At 39.5% G+C, this 13,654-nt stretch overlaps 1 protein-coding gene across 5 annotated transcripts in view; it reads left to right on the forward strand.

Moving 5' to 3' along the window:
- The window catches only part of ANKRD44 (ankyrin repeat domain 44), a 251,380-nt gene extending 240,793 nt beyond the window's left edge, over positions 1 to 10,587 (forward strand). For 2 of the 5 annotated variants that reach the window (XM_081142772.1, XM_081142773.1), the window contains exons 24-29: positions 89 to 234; positions 680 to 762; positions 2,702 to 2,784; positions 4,081 to 4,172; positions 4,939 to 4,974; positions 6,384 to 8,033. In XM_081142772.1, coding sequence (XP_080998898.1) covers positions 89 to 234; positions 680 to 762; positions 2,702 to 2,784; positions 4,081 to 4,172; positions 4,939 to 4,974; positions 6,384 to 6,631 — 688 coding nt within the window. In that variant the 3' untranslated portion in view covers positions 6,632 to 8,033. Of the gene's footprint in view, positions 1 to 88; positions 235 to 679; positions 763 to 2,701; positions 2,785 to 4,080; positions 4,173 to 4,938; positions 4,975 to 6,383 lie in introns of all 5 variants that reach the window. The other 3 variants (XM_081142776.1, XM_081142775.1, XM_081142774.1) reach the window with 2 other exon arrangements.
- The last annotated feature ends 3,067 nt before the right edge of the window (positions 10,588 to 13,654 follow it).

A 13,654-nucleotide genomic window follows, 5' to 3' on the forward strand; every position in this document is an offset into this window, starting at 1 on the left:
GTCTCAGTCCCTCACACGAAACCCTGCGTGTTTCTCCGGCACTGACAGAGCCGAGAGTGGGCTAACGTCGTGCTTGTTTCACACGCAGGACGCCGCTCCACGCGGCCGCCTTTGCTGACCACGTGGAGTGCCTGCAGCTGCTCCTGCGACACGGCGCCCAAGTGAACGCGGCTGACGACTCGGGGAGGACGGCGCTGATGACAGCGGCCCAGGGCGGGCGGGCCGGCGCCGCGGGTACGTGCTCAGGTCGATCCTGCCCAGGCCAGAGTCACGCAGAGTCAAGAAACCAGTTAGCCCGGGCCTGTGCCTGTCAGAGGACCCGCATCTCATTTAAAAAGCCGCCTGCCTCCACTCGATAACTGTAGTCCGTCCCTGGACTGTCGCTGGGCCTTCCAGAGTGAGCCAGCCTTGCTGCAGCGAAATCTCCTGACGTTTAGAAACAAATATAACAACAGAATCATTTTATCTTTAACTGTAAAGACAATTAAAATGAATGCCTACTGACCTTAGATTTGGGTAGAACAGATGTGGCAATAATTTGTTCCTTTTTTGGTTAAAAACATTAAATAGGATTATTTGAGCTGTACTAATTTAAATACGTTATTGTTCCTGTAGTAACCTGCAAAATGCATATAATTAGCATATAGCCTAAGAAGCTGTCTTTTGTTTCTTTCTATAGATATTCTGGTGAACAGTGCCCAGGCTGACCTGTCTGTGAGGGATCAAGACTCGAACACACCCTTACACTTGGCTTGTAGTAAAGTATGTAGATGAATTTGAAACACTCTTCTTTAGTGTTATAACGACAGTAATAATAATATCACTTAAATTCTATCTCAAAAGTACGTAGCACGGCTCTTAATTAAGATGAACATTTCCCCAGGATGTTGTCAGCTCCAAGGGAATCGAAGGAGAACAGCAAAGGGTGACAAGGACATGCTTTCCATGGCATTTGCATTCTCGCTGCCGTCTGTCTCGATGTTGCCACGGCATCTGTCTCCGTGGTTGTGATACCACATTTTGGTTTTAAACACGTTAGGACCTTAGATATATGGCTTCTAAAATATGAGCAGTTCCAACTTGTTTTTGTTTTGCTTCATTTGAAGGCGTTGTGATAACACAGCCAAAAAATACTCTCCTATGAGGCAAATAAATGTGTTTGTGTACATTTCTTTTTTTCTGGTGCATAGTTCAATGGAAAGAATGCAGTTGGTTGTTTTAAAAAGTAGCATTGCGTTCACATGTAGTTCAGGATCCCTGCTTCAGTAAAAGATAAATGGTACATATGAATATATGATTTTACGAAAGTGGGATCATACTGTTTGTAACCTGCTTTTGTTAACGAATCATATGTTATGAATATCTTTCTTTTAGGCATTTTATGTTTTAGAAGATGTTGGTGTTCTGCCTTAGGAATGTGCCATCCTTTATTCAACGCATCCCCTACTGTTAGACATTTGCTTGTTTTCAAATATAAGCTACTACAAATAATACTAATTGTGGAGAAAATTTTTTAGGGAGTCTTGTTCCTTTAAAATAAATTCCTAAATGTGAAATTATTGAGCCTGAGGCTATGAACATTTTAAAGACCAAATTCCCCTGTAATGAAGTCACAACTGTTTACACTCCACCAGTAGTATATCAGAGTGAAACCTCCATGGACGTTTCTAAAATTATATTTAAGGATCTCCCTTCTAAGGCATTATAGTATGATGCCAGGTAACACCAGTCATGGTGGTTTATTTTAATATAGTTATAGCATTAAAGGTGTTACCTGTACCCAGTGGCACCAGCCCTCTCAGCTTTTCTTTTCATTAGTTGCATTTCCTCACTTCCTGTTCTGAGAAGCCCATGGAAACCACAAAAAGTGCTCAGTTTCATAAAGTTTGTTTCAAGGTGTAGTTTTCATAAGAGTAAGTGTGGTGCTTTTCAAACGTTATTGTGCCATTAAATCACCTGAGGATATTGTTAAAATTCAGCTTCTGATTTAGTAGGTCTGGAGTGGGGCCCGAGATTCAGCATCTCTAAGTCCCAGGTGATGCTGATGCTCCGGGCTCAGGGGCTCAGGGGCTCAGGAAGCCATGACTCTTAACAGAGGGTAGGCCTGGAACCGTGAAAGCGTCTCTGATCAATTAAAAGTATGAACTGCCTGTTGTCATAAGATGCAGAGATAATTTCCCCTGGTCGAGGAAGAAATGACTAAGCTTTCTTGAAAAAGAATCCTTTCGCAATATAAGGCAATAAGTGATGAGTGATACAGATAACAGATGTAATGCGAATTCCAAGGATAGATGGTTGCTGAAGTGGCTGGTAATTGAAGACTTGAGCAAGGAGATGGGACTTGACTTGTCTTAAAAAGTGATGCTGAAGGATACTTTTATTCCTACTCCCTGTTTACCAGCTGACCTAGTCTCAGTTTCAACTCTCTGGACATTAATTCTAAAAGTTATCCTAGAAATATTAATATTTCAGGTCATATTTATATTAACCAAGTTCTAGTGGAATTCATTCAGAATCTTGGAGAATCTAGGGCCCTTTGACTATTTGCTTTTTAGAACAAAAGAATTACTCAGACGGTGGCCTTATAAAATGTATATAGGCAGATGGCATTCATTTTCAATTTAAAGCATAATTAAGTGATTGTTCAGGAACTTTTCAATGTCTCCATCTTGTGCTTTTTATCTTTTTTTTTCTTTATTAGGGTCATGAAAAATGTGCCTTGTTAATACTTGACAAGATACAAGACGAGAGCCTTATTAATGCAAAAAATAATGCACTGCAGACGTAAGTGTGACAACTAAAGTTTGACTCAGACCCAAATTCAGTCATTGATTCAGCAAATATTAAGAGCTTGCTTTGTGCCAGGCTAGAGCTGGGAAACACAGTGGTGAAAAACAGACCTGGCTTCTCCTTCATGAAGTTTAGTCACAAACCTACAAATGCAGACCAAACAGGACATTTTTAGTTAGAATCTTTATTTTCATATGCCTTCATAGAAATTTGTGAGTTCTGTGTTTTTCTTTGCTGATATTTCTATGGTAATATTATACATTTAGTGGGTGGTTAGAAAATCTTATGGGCTGAGATATTTGGGCAGTATTTATATAAATGTATTAGCATTATGTATTCTTATTGGAAGATGACAGTTTTATAAATTAGGTTCCAGAATATATGTGAAGAATTTCTAAGCTATTTGTCTTAATTATATTTTAATGTAATTCAGTGTCATCCTCAGTGTGAAAGATCTAAAAGCTGCTTCAGCCCTGGCCGGCTGGTTCAGTTCGTTGGAGCATCATCCTATACACCAAAAGGCTATGGATTTGATTCCTGGTCAGGGCACATACCTAGGTTGTGGGTTCGATCCCCGGTCGGGGAGTGTACAGAAGGCAACAGGTCTTTCTCACATTGATGTTTCTTTTTCTCTCCCCTCCTTCCTCTCTTTCTAAAATCAATTTAAAAAAACAACAACATATACTTGGGTGAGGATTAACTAACTAACTAAATAAAGAAATGCTTCTGTATTCTCTATTTTAGGAAATTACATATTTGTTTTAAGGGCAAAAGGATATGTGATTTTTTTTTTTCATTAAAATTCTTAAGGAATATATAGCAGACTACACTGGGTTTGACATTGTTCTTTAAGGTGTTCTAAATTCAATAAAGTATGATTTTTGTAATAAGAAGGTTTGAGATTATCTATATGGGTTATATTCAACAGTCATATTGATAAACTGTCTGAAACAGTGATTCAAATGCCTGAGTAGAAATCAAGGGTTAAGGAACCTTCTAGAAAACACACCAGAGTTCTTCATCCAGCTTTCTATTTACTGTCACTGGGATTGTTTGAGATGCAGAGTATTTGTAATATCTGCAGAGAAATCTGGGCCAACGTGGAAGAACTGTTGGATCATTGGCACCTGGAAAAGATCTGGTCAACAAATCTCTCTTTTTTTTAAGTAAAAACATTCATATACTATTTATAGATTCTTAAGTACTTTCTTCCTTTTACCAACGCGGGCTACCCAAATGACACATTCTTGAACAAATATGTATCACAGCTTTCGCTTGTTCTTTTTGCAGACCCCTCCACATTGCTGCACGCAATGGCCTGAAGGTCGTAGTGGAAGAGCTGCTGGCCAAAGGGGCCTGTGTCCTCGCAGTGGATGAAAATGGTAAGTGGAAAAAGTAAACAATTATGCAGGTACCTTCCCTATGCTGTGAAGCCAGAGGAAATGAGAAATATAGGAGCTAGTTAAAAAGGCAATAAGAATTCTCTCCCCCCTAGGAAGCTCCATGTGTGTGAGAAATCGAACAAGGATAATTTGTCCTGTCTGTCTTTGTAAAGCACAGTCTACTTGTAGCCCACCACTGCCTTCCATTTTGCATGTAATGTCAGCAGCTGGTCTCTAACTCCTCAGCGTGGTGGTGAAAATATTTCAGACACACTGAAAAGCTTTCAAGTTGGCATTCACAGTTCTGACTGCATACGCTGAAGAGTTAGGAACTACACATCATTAGTGCATGCTCAAGGGCTCACATAAAAACCAGGTCTCTGTATTTCAGTTCATTCTGAGATCAAACCTTTTTTTTCTTTTGGAGAACAGATCAGAACGCATATTCCCAGTATGGATATTTGGGGAACGTGAATAAAAATTTTAAATTAATGCCTAGGCTTGAAACTTCTCTTGATATAACGTTCCTTTTCTAAATGAACTAACTCTTAACAGAAGCTTTCTATTCTACTTCCTAAGAAATTTTGAATACTAGAATTGTATGAAACTGCCATTTTGAGCACAATGCCTATGAACCTTCAGGAGCAAAAGAGGGACTTCTGGATATTTATGAATTAAGTAAATTTTTTAATGTGGCATTAATTGTGGCATTTAATTAAAGTATAATAAAATGTATTAACATGACTCAATTAACTGCTTATTACAGGTATTGGAATTAGCAGCTCATGCCTATTTCTCAGAAGTAAGCAGCCATATGACATCATTAGCTGACTCCTGTTAGTTTTGGTTTTGCAGCCCCATTTACCCTAGCATGTTCCCTCCTCTGTCCCCAACCTGACTCATCTAGGAGGCATAGAAACTTCTCTATTACTCCATCTCTTTGGTTTTCCTGCCTCACCTTCCCTCACCTTCTGATCACCATTGTATACTTTGGGGTTGGCGTGCAGAGACCCACAATGACCAAAGAGACCAGAATATATTAGTTTTGCGTCTCTGGTGTAAGTCTGATACAACTGAGGCTCGTCCGGCCAATAATGACCTTGGGCCAGTGGAACTGTGGCTTGTCTTAGAGCTTAGCTGCATCCCGAAGACCTGGAAACATTTGGGGCAATTTAGTACAGCACTACAATCATATTTCCTTTACTAATCACAGACCTTTGTGGAATAGGGTGTTAAGATATCTGTCCATTCTTGTTTGTTTTTATACCAGAAAAGAAATACTGGGGCGGAGGATGGGGAAAGCAGAAATGAGGTCAAGTGCTGATAAACAAACAAAAATAAGTTCAGTTTTATTGAGCCAGTTTCTGTGAATAAATGAGTGAGTAATAGTAGGAACTTTGGCCAGCAAGGAGAACAGGGTAACCCGTTCAGGCCAGTAGAGTCAAGGTGGAATAAGGTAGTAATAATTGCATCAAAGAATACGTCTACTTCCCCACACACCTGTTTCATGCTTTGAGATAATTTTCCCTTCTGGATGGCACCCATCAAGTCTAAATAGTGGAGAATGGCACGACTCTGTCAACCACATCTGCTACGTTTAGGTCGGCAGTGTTGCTATTTTTAAAAATTTCTGTTAAGTTTCTTTTAAATGATAGTACAAATGATTCCCTTTTCCTAGAACCAGTTAATCGCTGTATACTTTTTAGAAAGTAAATATACATAAAGTGACAAAGCTGCGTGACTCACGTTTACAGACATCTGATGTTTAGTCTTTTCTAATGTGACACACGACTGCCTACAACGGAAAGTCATTGTTCTCAGAATGAGAGTGCTCTGGCCCCAGCCTGCGCGCATGGTGTGAGTGTGTGTGCCCTCCGTGGAAACCCTCCTGGTTGTCCTGTGGCTGTTTCTGTGGCATTGTGTCCCACCCCACCCCCTCGTGTTTCTGTTCACTAGAGGAAGGCTGGAATTCTGCCTAACTTTGGATAATAGGGTGCTTGTTGTCATGTAAGCTGAAGAAAGTCCCCCGAACCCTCCATAAAAAGTCCCCTGGAGCCTCACCCCTGGCATGACCCGAGAAGTAACCCGTTTGCCTGGCATGATCTCTAACGCAACATGCATCTTGGCGCGAGGCCGTGGGAGATGCACTGTGGACGCTCGCGCCCCCTGGGTTCCGGGACTAACCACTGCCTTGTCTGCATTTACGCCCAGGTCATACCCCGGCCCTGGCTTGCGCTCCTAACAAAGACGTGGCTGACTGCCTGGCCCTCATTTTGGCTACCATGATGCCTTTTTCTCCTTCCAGTACAATGACGGCTGTCAACTTGGTTTGTTTTAAAAAAGACAATTTGAACAGGACGACCCTCTCCAACCTGGGTAGCATGGTTAGCCTGTGCAGTAACAACGTAGGCTCGGAGGATGGGTACAATGAGAATGATTCCGATTCCGAAACGTTTTGACTTCAGACTGGACGAGTTTGTCCTTGATCAACCATGTTGGAGAAAGGGAAAGAAGCTTGAATTCCAGGTTTATGTTGTGTTTAAGTATTACCGTGGGCCCGAGCCGCCAGAAGCCGGTAGGGAAGGAATGAATCACACGGAGAGGGCAGCAAGGCTGTAGGACAAAGCATGCACACAGTGGGGCCCCAGTTTTGATTTGTTTCATGTTTTCCTTAGATCTAAGATACTCATGGGAAAGTCTACCTCTCATTTTAAGTAAGGAATTAAAAAAAAATGCATTTAATTCTTTTTCTTTGGGGATAATGCACCGAGAGGGAACTGTTGTTCCCTAAAAAGTGGCTTTTTTTTTCATGTCAGAAATATATCAATGTGACATTCCCCAGGGAGGGGAAGAAAGGGGTAGATAGAAAATGCCTCTAACCTCTTCTCACTTTGATGTTTACTTCCTTACTAGAAGCCAAAGGTAAAAGAATTTATCGTCAGAAAGAATGCCTGTAATAATCTTTTTAAGGGAGTCCAGTTATTCATGTCCTCTCTATAGTAAGCACTTAAATATCCAGAACTTCTTTCTGAGGATATTTGTTAAGGTTGCCAGATGAAGGGGAAAAATTCATTGAAAACCGAACTTACTTTTTTTCATTTAAACACAAATATGGCACCCACTGCTCCCCATCACAAGTCTGTGACTTATTTTCACCCAAGTGATTGAATCCAAATCTGTCCAATAACCTTTCAAGTGAAAACTGTATTGCACCAAAACTTTGAGACATACGAAAGTTTAATATGAAACTTCCCCTTTATTGGTTCGTCCTTAAATCAATAGTAACTTTTAAAAAACATCAAGACCATCAGCAGTGTTCATCAGCAGTAAAATGTTCGATGAGCTTCTCAGTCAAGGTCCTGCCAAGTGAGTGAAAGTGTGGTTGCAAAAGGGAACAAAGAAAGTAAATGCAGGTGGTAGAAATGGGTGATGTGGAAATTAAAGCCAATTGGTAGCTGCTTGATGATGACATCAACCTAGTGAATACTGTGTCTGCTCCCTCTGCCAAAGCTTCTAGGTCAAATGGACCCCGTTCCGCACCTGGAATAGCTGTACAAAAAGAAGAATGAGACTCTTTAAAAATTACTCACATACACGCGCACATAAATGTATATATTTATGTCTGTATTTCATCAACCAGCTGTACACGAGGACCAAAATGCTTCAGTCTAAAATGGAAGACTTAAATGGTTTTTCTTCAAAATGAAAGTGAGAACTGAAGTAGCTTTTCTATGGAGTTAAAAATGTAACCTTTTTGTGTAACAGTCTTTGTTGTATTTTATATTTCTTATGACAGAGATGTCCGGTTGATGGCTTAACATTTGTAACTGATGATGTGTTGACCACGGCTTATTTTTTTGCCAGACTAGAAAAAATGTTCATATACTTTTGATGTAAATGTGTTTATATTTATTTGAAATGAAACAAACACCGAGGAAGCGTCCTTTGTTCTCCCTTTTCATCGCTGTGTGTCTTACTTGGAACAACACAAAAGCAGAAGAGCACACAGGGCCCTCCCTGGGCTGGCCAGCAGCCCTGGGCCAAGACCAGCATTTCCTCTGCTAAGGTTTCCAGCCGATCCTCAGGATCTCTCACGTTGATTGGAGAGGGGGACAGCATCCATCGCTCAGCCCAGTCTGTGGCCAACTTAGAGCTTAGGAGACATTGGAGCCCTTATGCTCCTCTGCCAGATGAAAACTGAAGCATGTAGTGGATCATATGCACAGAAGTGGCCAAAAGAAAGGTTCAGAAATTATCCTAAAAGCACTGAAATTTCACATGGTCCCAGTAACCTCATTGGAAACTGTATCAGTGTGTGGACACGTGTACCGGGAGAAGAAATAAAAATCACCAGCTCATGCTACTTTCCACTTGAAGAAGAGACAGGAAGGAAACACTGCATTTAGGCAAGTACTCTCCGACCGTTTTATAATCGGTTTCATTTCACCCTGGAAATTTCAGCTTCATAGTGTATGTGAGATATTTTTTAAAACAGTGTTTTATCATATCTGGATCAAATACAGATACTGTATTATATTTCTCATCTAACTGTAAGAGACTTTAATCTCACTCTTTTACTATGCTGGATTTAATTAAAAACTCACGTTGGGTTCTTCACAAATGAGAACTTGTTCCGAGGACTCATAGAATTGGTATTAATTTTACTGAAATTTTTCAATGCCACCAATATTATATTCTAATGTCCCTCCTTCCTCTGTCCCTTTTGTTTAGAGAAGATGAATTTTTAAAGTAGATAAATTGCTAATGAGTAATAATGACCTTCTCAATACCAAAACACTGAAAATAAGAGAGATCCAACGCTGAGAAGCACGATCTACTGCGGTGTCTTTTTCTAGAAGTGAATGGAAATCTTGCTCCGTTGGCGTTTAAAGCAGGAAAAGAAACGTCTGCTTTAATGGCGAACAAGGGACTTGGTCACAAAGCAGCGCCAGCCCTGCGACATCATCTCCATGGAGCTGCGTTAGACTTCCCCCCTCTTTTCCTGATAGAAAGGACAGAGGAGCAAAATGAAATCATGCTTTCTCTGAACTGTTCCCTGAATCAGTCTCTCCTCTTTCTCCCTCCCCACAAGGCCAAATTTTTCCTTTAGGAAATGACATTAAAACCTCTGAGTTCTGTCTTTTTCAAGTACATCTTATAGAAATAAAATTAGATTTGCAACATAGCTTTCTAAGAAAAAAAAAAAAAGCAAACCCAGAAAACATTGTGCTTTTCATTGAGTCTCAGTTGTTTCGTGCTTCTACTTAAATGTGTTATTTTTAGCCTGTATTTTAACCACAGCCACAGGGATCACGTTTCATTGCACTTAGCCTCTTCGCCGCTGTCTGCCTATCCTTGGTAAATACATTACTATCTCCAGATTGCCTAAAATCTGCTATGATTCTACAGTAAATAGCTCAGGGGATTTCTATGTATCACTACTAAAAGGGCACCATAGTATGTTTTGGTACTTTAGGCAGTAAACAGCTGCTTGACTTACTATTTTATTATTAAATTAGAACAGGAACATCAAATGGATTCGCTGCACTAGTTATTCTTTGTACTGTTGAGCAACTCGGTTTGCTTGTTGCGTTGGTTGAAGAACTCATCCCTTTTTTTTGTCTTGTAATATGAAGTTAGAGTGCCTTTTTATATTTGTATATTCTGAAAATGTTCTGTGAAATGTTTTGTATTTTTTTTTCATTTGAGTGTTATCAGAGCAATATAATACCAGTGAGTTTTCATTTCAGCCTTTCTTTGAATGTATAAAGTGTCTTTTTTCCAATTTCCCCTTTTACCTGCTTTGAAATGGAAATGGAAATGCCGAAGTTTTCTCTAGGAGTTATGTTTGATTTTTGCAGTGCTAAAATGCTTTCTTCTTACAAAACTGTAAACCATAGGTCAGGTCAGTATTATAGGGGAAACACGTTTCAAGATAGTGACAATCTGAGTGTGTGTACAAATGTAATTCTATGCGTTTTTTATGCAGTGAACTAAAAGCTCAATGCAAATATCTTTTGTTTGGTAGTTCGTCTACATATTTTATGCTTTAGCATGTGCAATATATCTTTGCGAAGCACGATGATACAAATCTGGTGCCAGTGTTATATTTTGCATAACATATTTGTAACAGCATAAAATATTGTTTGATGATTTTGGTGGGATTTTGTCTGTAATGTTTTCTTATGTAAATTGGGCTTGAATGACTCTGGTAAATGTCATGACTGTAAAAATGAGGAAAATGACTTTGAGTTCAGTAAATGACTTTGAACCAATCTGAATCTTCTCAAGCACAGTTTAATACTTTTTCAACTACTGAATGCTAATAATGTAATGAAGTACTTAACTGTAATATACTATGGAAATGCATTCAGATGGTTATTTTTACAAATAAAAACGGTACAAATATTGTTGCAATTTCTGTTGTCTTTAATTTTTCCAGTCTATACTATTTTTACCAATTATCCTGCTAATTGAAATCTTTATCCCCCCACCAAAGCCAAGTTAATCTTAAAATTTTTAAATAAATAATCAAGGTAGAAGCGTGTATCCAGATTTGCTACTTCTGTTTATATCATCACAATTAGAAAAAATTTCAAACATGTATGTTTGTGTTGATTATATTTATTTATGCCTCTGACTTTTGTCATAAAAGATTTGAGCTGGCTTGTAACAGAAGACGTGGTAAACTAGAAGTAGAAAAATCAAGACGGAGAAAAGTACAGACAAACATGGGAACTGTAAAGTTTAACACATGGACTCTGACTGAACTTGAGTTTGCTCTAAGCATCCTTGTGCTCAAGGTTAGAAGGGAAATGTAACTAATTGTCTTGATCACATATATCAGAAAGAAGGAGGCCTATGAGGTCATCAAAACTGTGAATTCAACCATACTATTTTTGTTGTTTTCACCACTGCCCTTCAACTGTTTCATAGCAACACAAGACCCGACCTCTCTTCACTATTCTTAAAGGTATATGTAGAATTTTCTCTCCATCTCACCATCAAAATTTTCTCCCCCCGAGTAGTGATTTCAGGGACAGTCCCTAGAAGCACAAAGGAACAAATTCCTAATGATGGAGTTTCCAGCTGATGAGAAGAATTTTTGGGGTTGGGGCCTTCCTGAGTTCCTTAAATCAGTGTCATAGCGGGTTAGCAGTTCTTACAGTCTAGTCCAATCCCATCACCATCTTTTTCATGAAAACACTGAACCCAGAGAAGTAATATAATTTGTACTTGTGTGTACACATATTCAGTGATCTGAATGCGCAAATTGTGCCTCTATAGATGTTCTCTCTTCTGTGCCATCCTACCAAAAACAATGTTCTGTGGTTGTTTTTTTATTATTATTATTTTTCCTAGAAATGCTCAGAGAGGTTGCACTCTGCCCTGTCCTTATTCAAATATGCAAATCTACGTGCTTTTCATTGTTGAAGATTATAAAGCATGAGTCATACCACAGGTGAGTACTTTCTGTAGTTTAGAGCAGACTAGAATATATTAGTTACTTAAAGCTGTGTAACAAATTACCCCAAAACTTAGTGACTTAAAACAACATATGTTTATTACCTCACAGTTTCTGTGAGTCAGGAGTCCAGGCATAGCTTAGTTGGGTCTTTCACCGCAGGGTGGGTCCCCTCACAGGCTGTAATTATGGTGTTGACCAGGGAAAGATTCATTTAGGAGCTCACTCATATGGTTGTTGGACCAAGGGTTTCAGTTCTCATGGCTGTCGGCTGCCTTTGGTTCCTAGCCAAATAGGCCTTTCCATAGGGGAGCTCACAGCATGGCAGCCTGCTTCATGAGAGCGAGCAAGCTGAGAAAAGCCAGAGAGGGCAAGAGCAAGACAGAAGTCGTAGCTTTTTAACTGAATCTTAAAGTGACATTTTGTCATTTTCCCCATGTTCTATTCATTAGAAGGTAGTCACAATGTCCAACCCATATACAAGGAAAGATTACCAAAGGTGTGATACCAGGAGGTAAGAATCACGGGGCCATTTCAGAAGCTGTTTTCCACACAGTGTCTTTCCAAAGTATAACATCACTAGGGTAACTTCTTTCCAGTCATGGTTAAGGACATTAGTTACTTGACTTCCTAACTTTTTCAAGAAAAATGTAGGATTCCTTAATCTTGCTTGTGCTCTTACAAGCAAGCAGGAAGAGGGAAATGGCCTCTGCTGCAGTAATTATAACATGGAAACTTGATGTGGCACTTTGTCTCCAAACTGCTTGTCAAAGGAACCGTCTCTCTTAATTCCACTCAATAGGTATAAAATCCTGAACATCTATCCCTCACTTAACACAGTAATGTGTTCCAGAATTAAGATTGCAAGGCACAAAGGCATTAAGCTAAAAGGGTATTAACATAACATAAGAATAGTGAAGGTAAAAGTGCTGTATGAATTGTCTCCTCAGCAGATTTCATACTGAAGGTACACTTGCTGTAAAATATAAAATAGCAAAGATAATGGCTCTGCCATTCATTAATTTTCCAGCACTCCAGGGGATGATTGGAAATGTATGGATATTTGTGACTGGCACAACAAGGGGGCAGGAGGGGTTGCTACTAGCATTTACTAGGCCAGGGATACCAAAGGTCCTGTCCAGCCCGGGGTACAACTACGCCACCCTCAATACCAGTGCTCCCCCAACTCACTGCTCATCTACTTCCTCCCCTCTTTGTTTCCAAATCATTTCTTCATCAATATATTATTGGTGAAGCCAGTCATATTTTAAAATTATTTTCACAAAGAACTACATAAACAGGCTCTAATACACATCTCTTGTAAAGAGATCTTACAAACTTAACATCAAGAGCTTCAGAAGCAATGTTGAGTACATGTTCCCTGGTTGTGTATTTTTCCAGGAGAGATTGCATATAGGTGAGTGGAAAAATGTGCTGCAGAGATTTGAGACAAATATTTAATTCTGTTATTAAACACACGAATACACACATGTTTTAAACAAAGGATTATTGCATCTACCTTCAGTGAGGGAACCCTGCTCACAAAGCTGGGGCCCTTAGCCCACCATCACATAGCAAGATCTGCAAACACATTACTGTATCTCACAGTTCTCTAGGTAATCAATTTCTAGGATACCATTTTCTACCTTTAAGTGTCCACTTAATGAAGCATATTTAAATTCTAGGGGAGTTTTATAATTTTCAAAAGTAAAGACATTGAAGCAGCACTTAGAGCCCCCGAATTGACCTGTGTTTATATTTAGTTGATAAAGCACCCAACAAGTCTGAGAACTTGAATAACTCATGTATCTTATAGGTAGGTTTCCTAAGAATTACAAACATTTAAGCTCAAAACTTAATGACGAGAAGTTGCCAGCAATATAAAGATCAGAGGAGAAAACATTCTAGGGAGAGGGAGCAGCCAGTGCCAATGCCCGTAAGGCAAAAATGAGCTTGACATGTAACAGGAACAGAAATGGGGTCAGTGTGGCTGGAGACTTGTGGGGTAGTGTAGGGT

Source organism: Miniopterus schreibersii, assembly GCF_964146895.1.
Source record: "Miniopterus schreibersii genome assembly, chromosome: 7".
In the NCBI taxonomy this organism is placed as follows: Eukaryota; Metazoa; Chordata; class Mammalia; order Chiroptera; family Miniopteridae; genus Miniopterus; species Miniopterus schreibersii.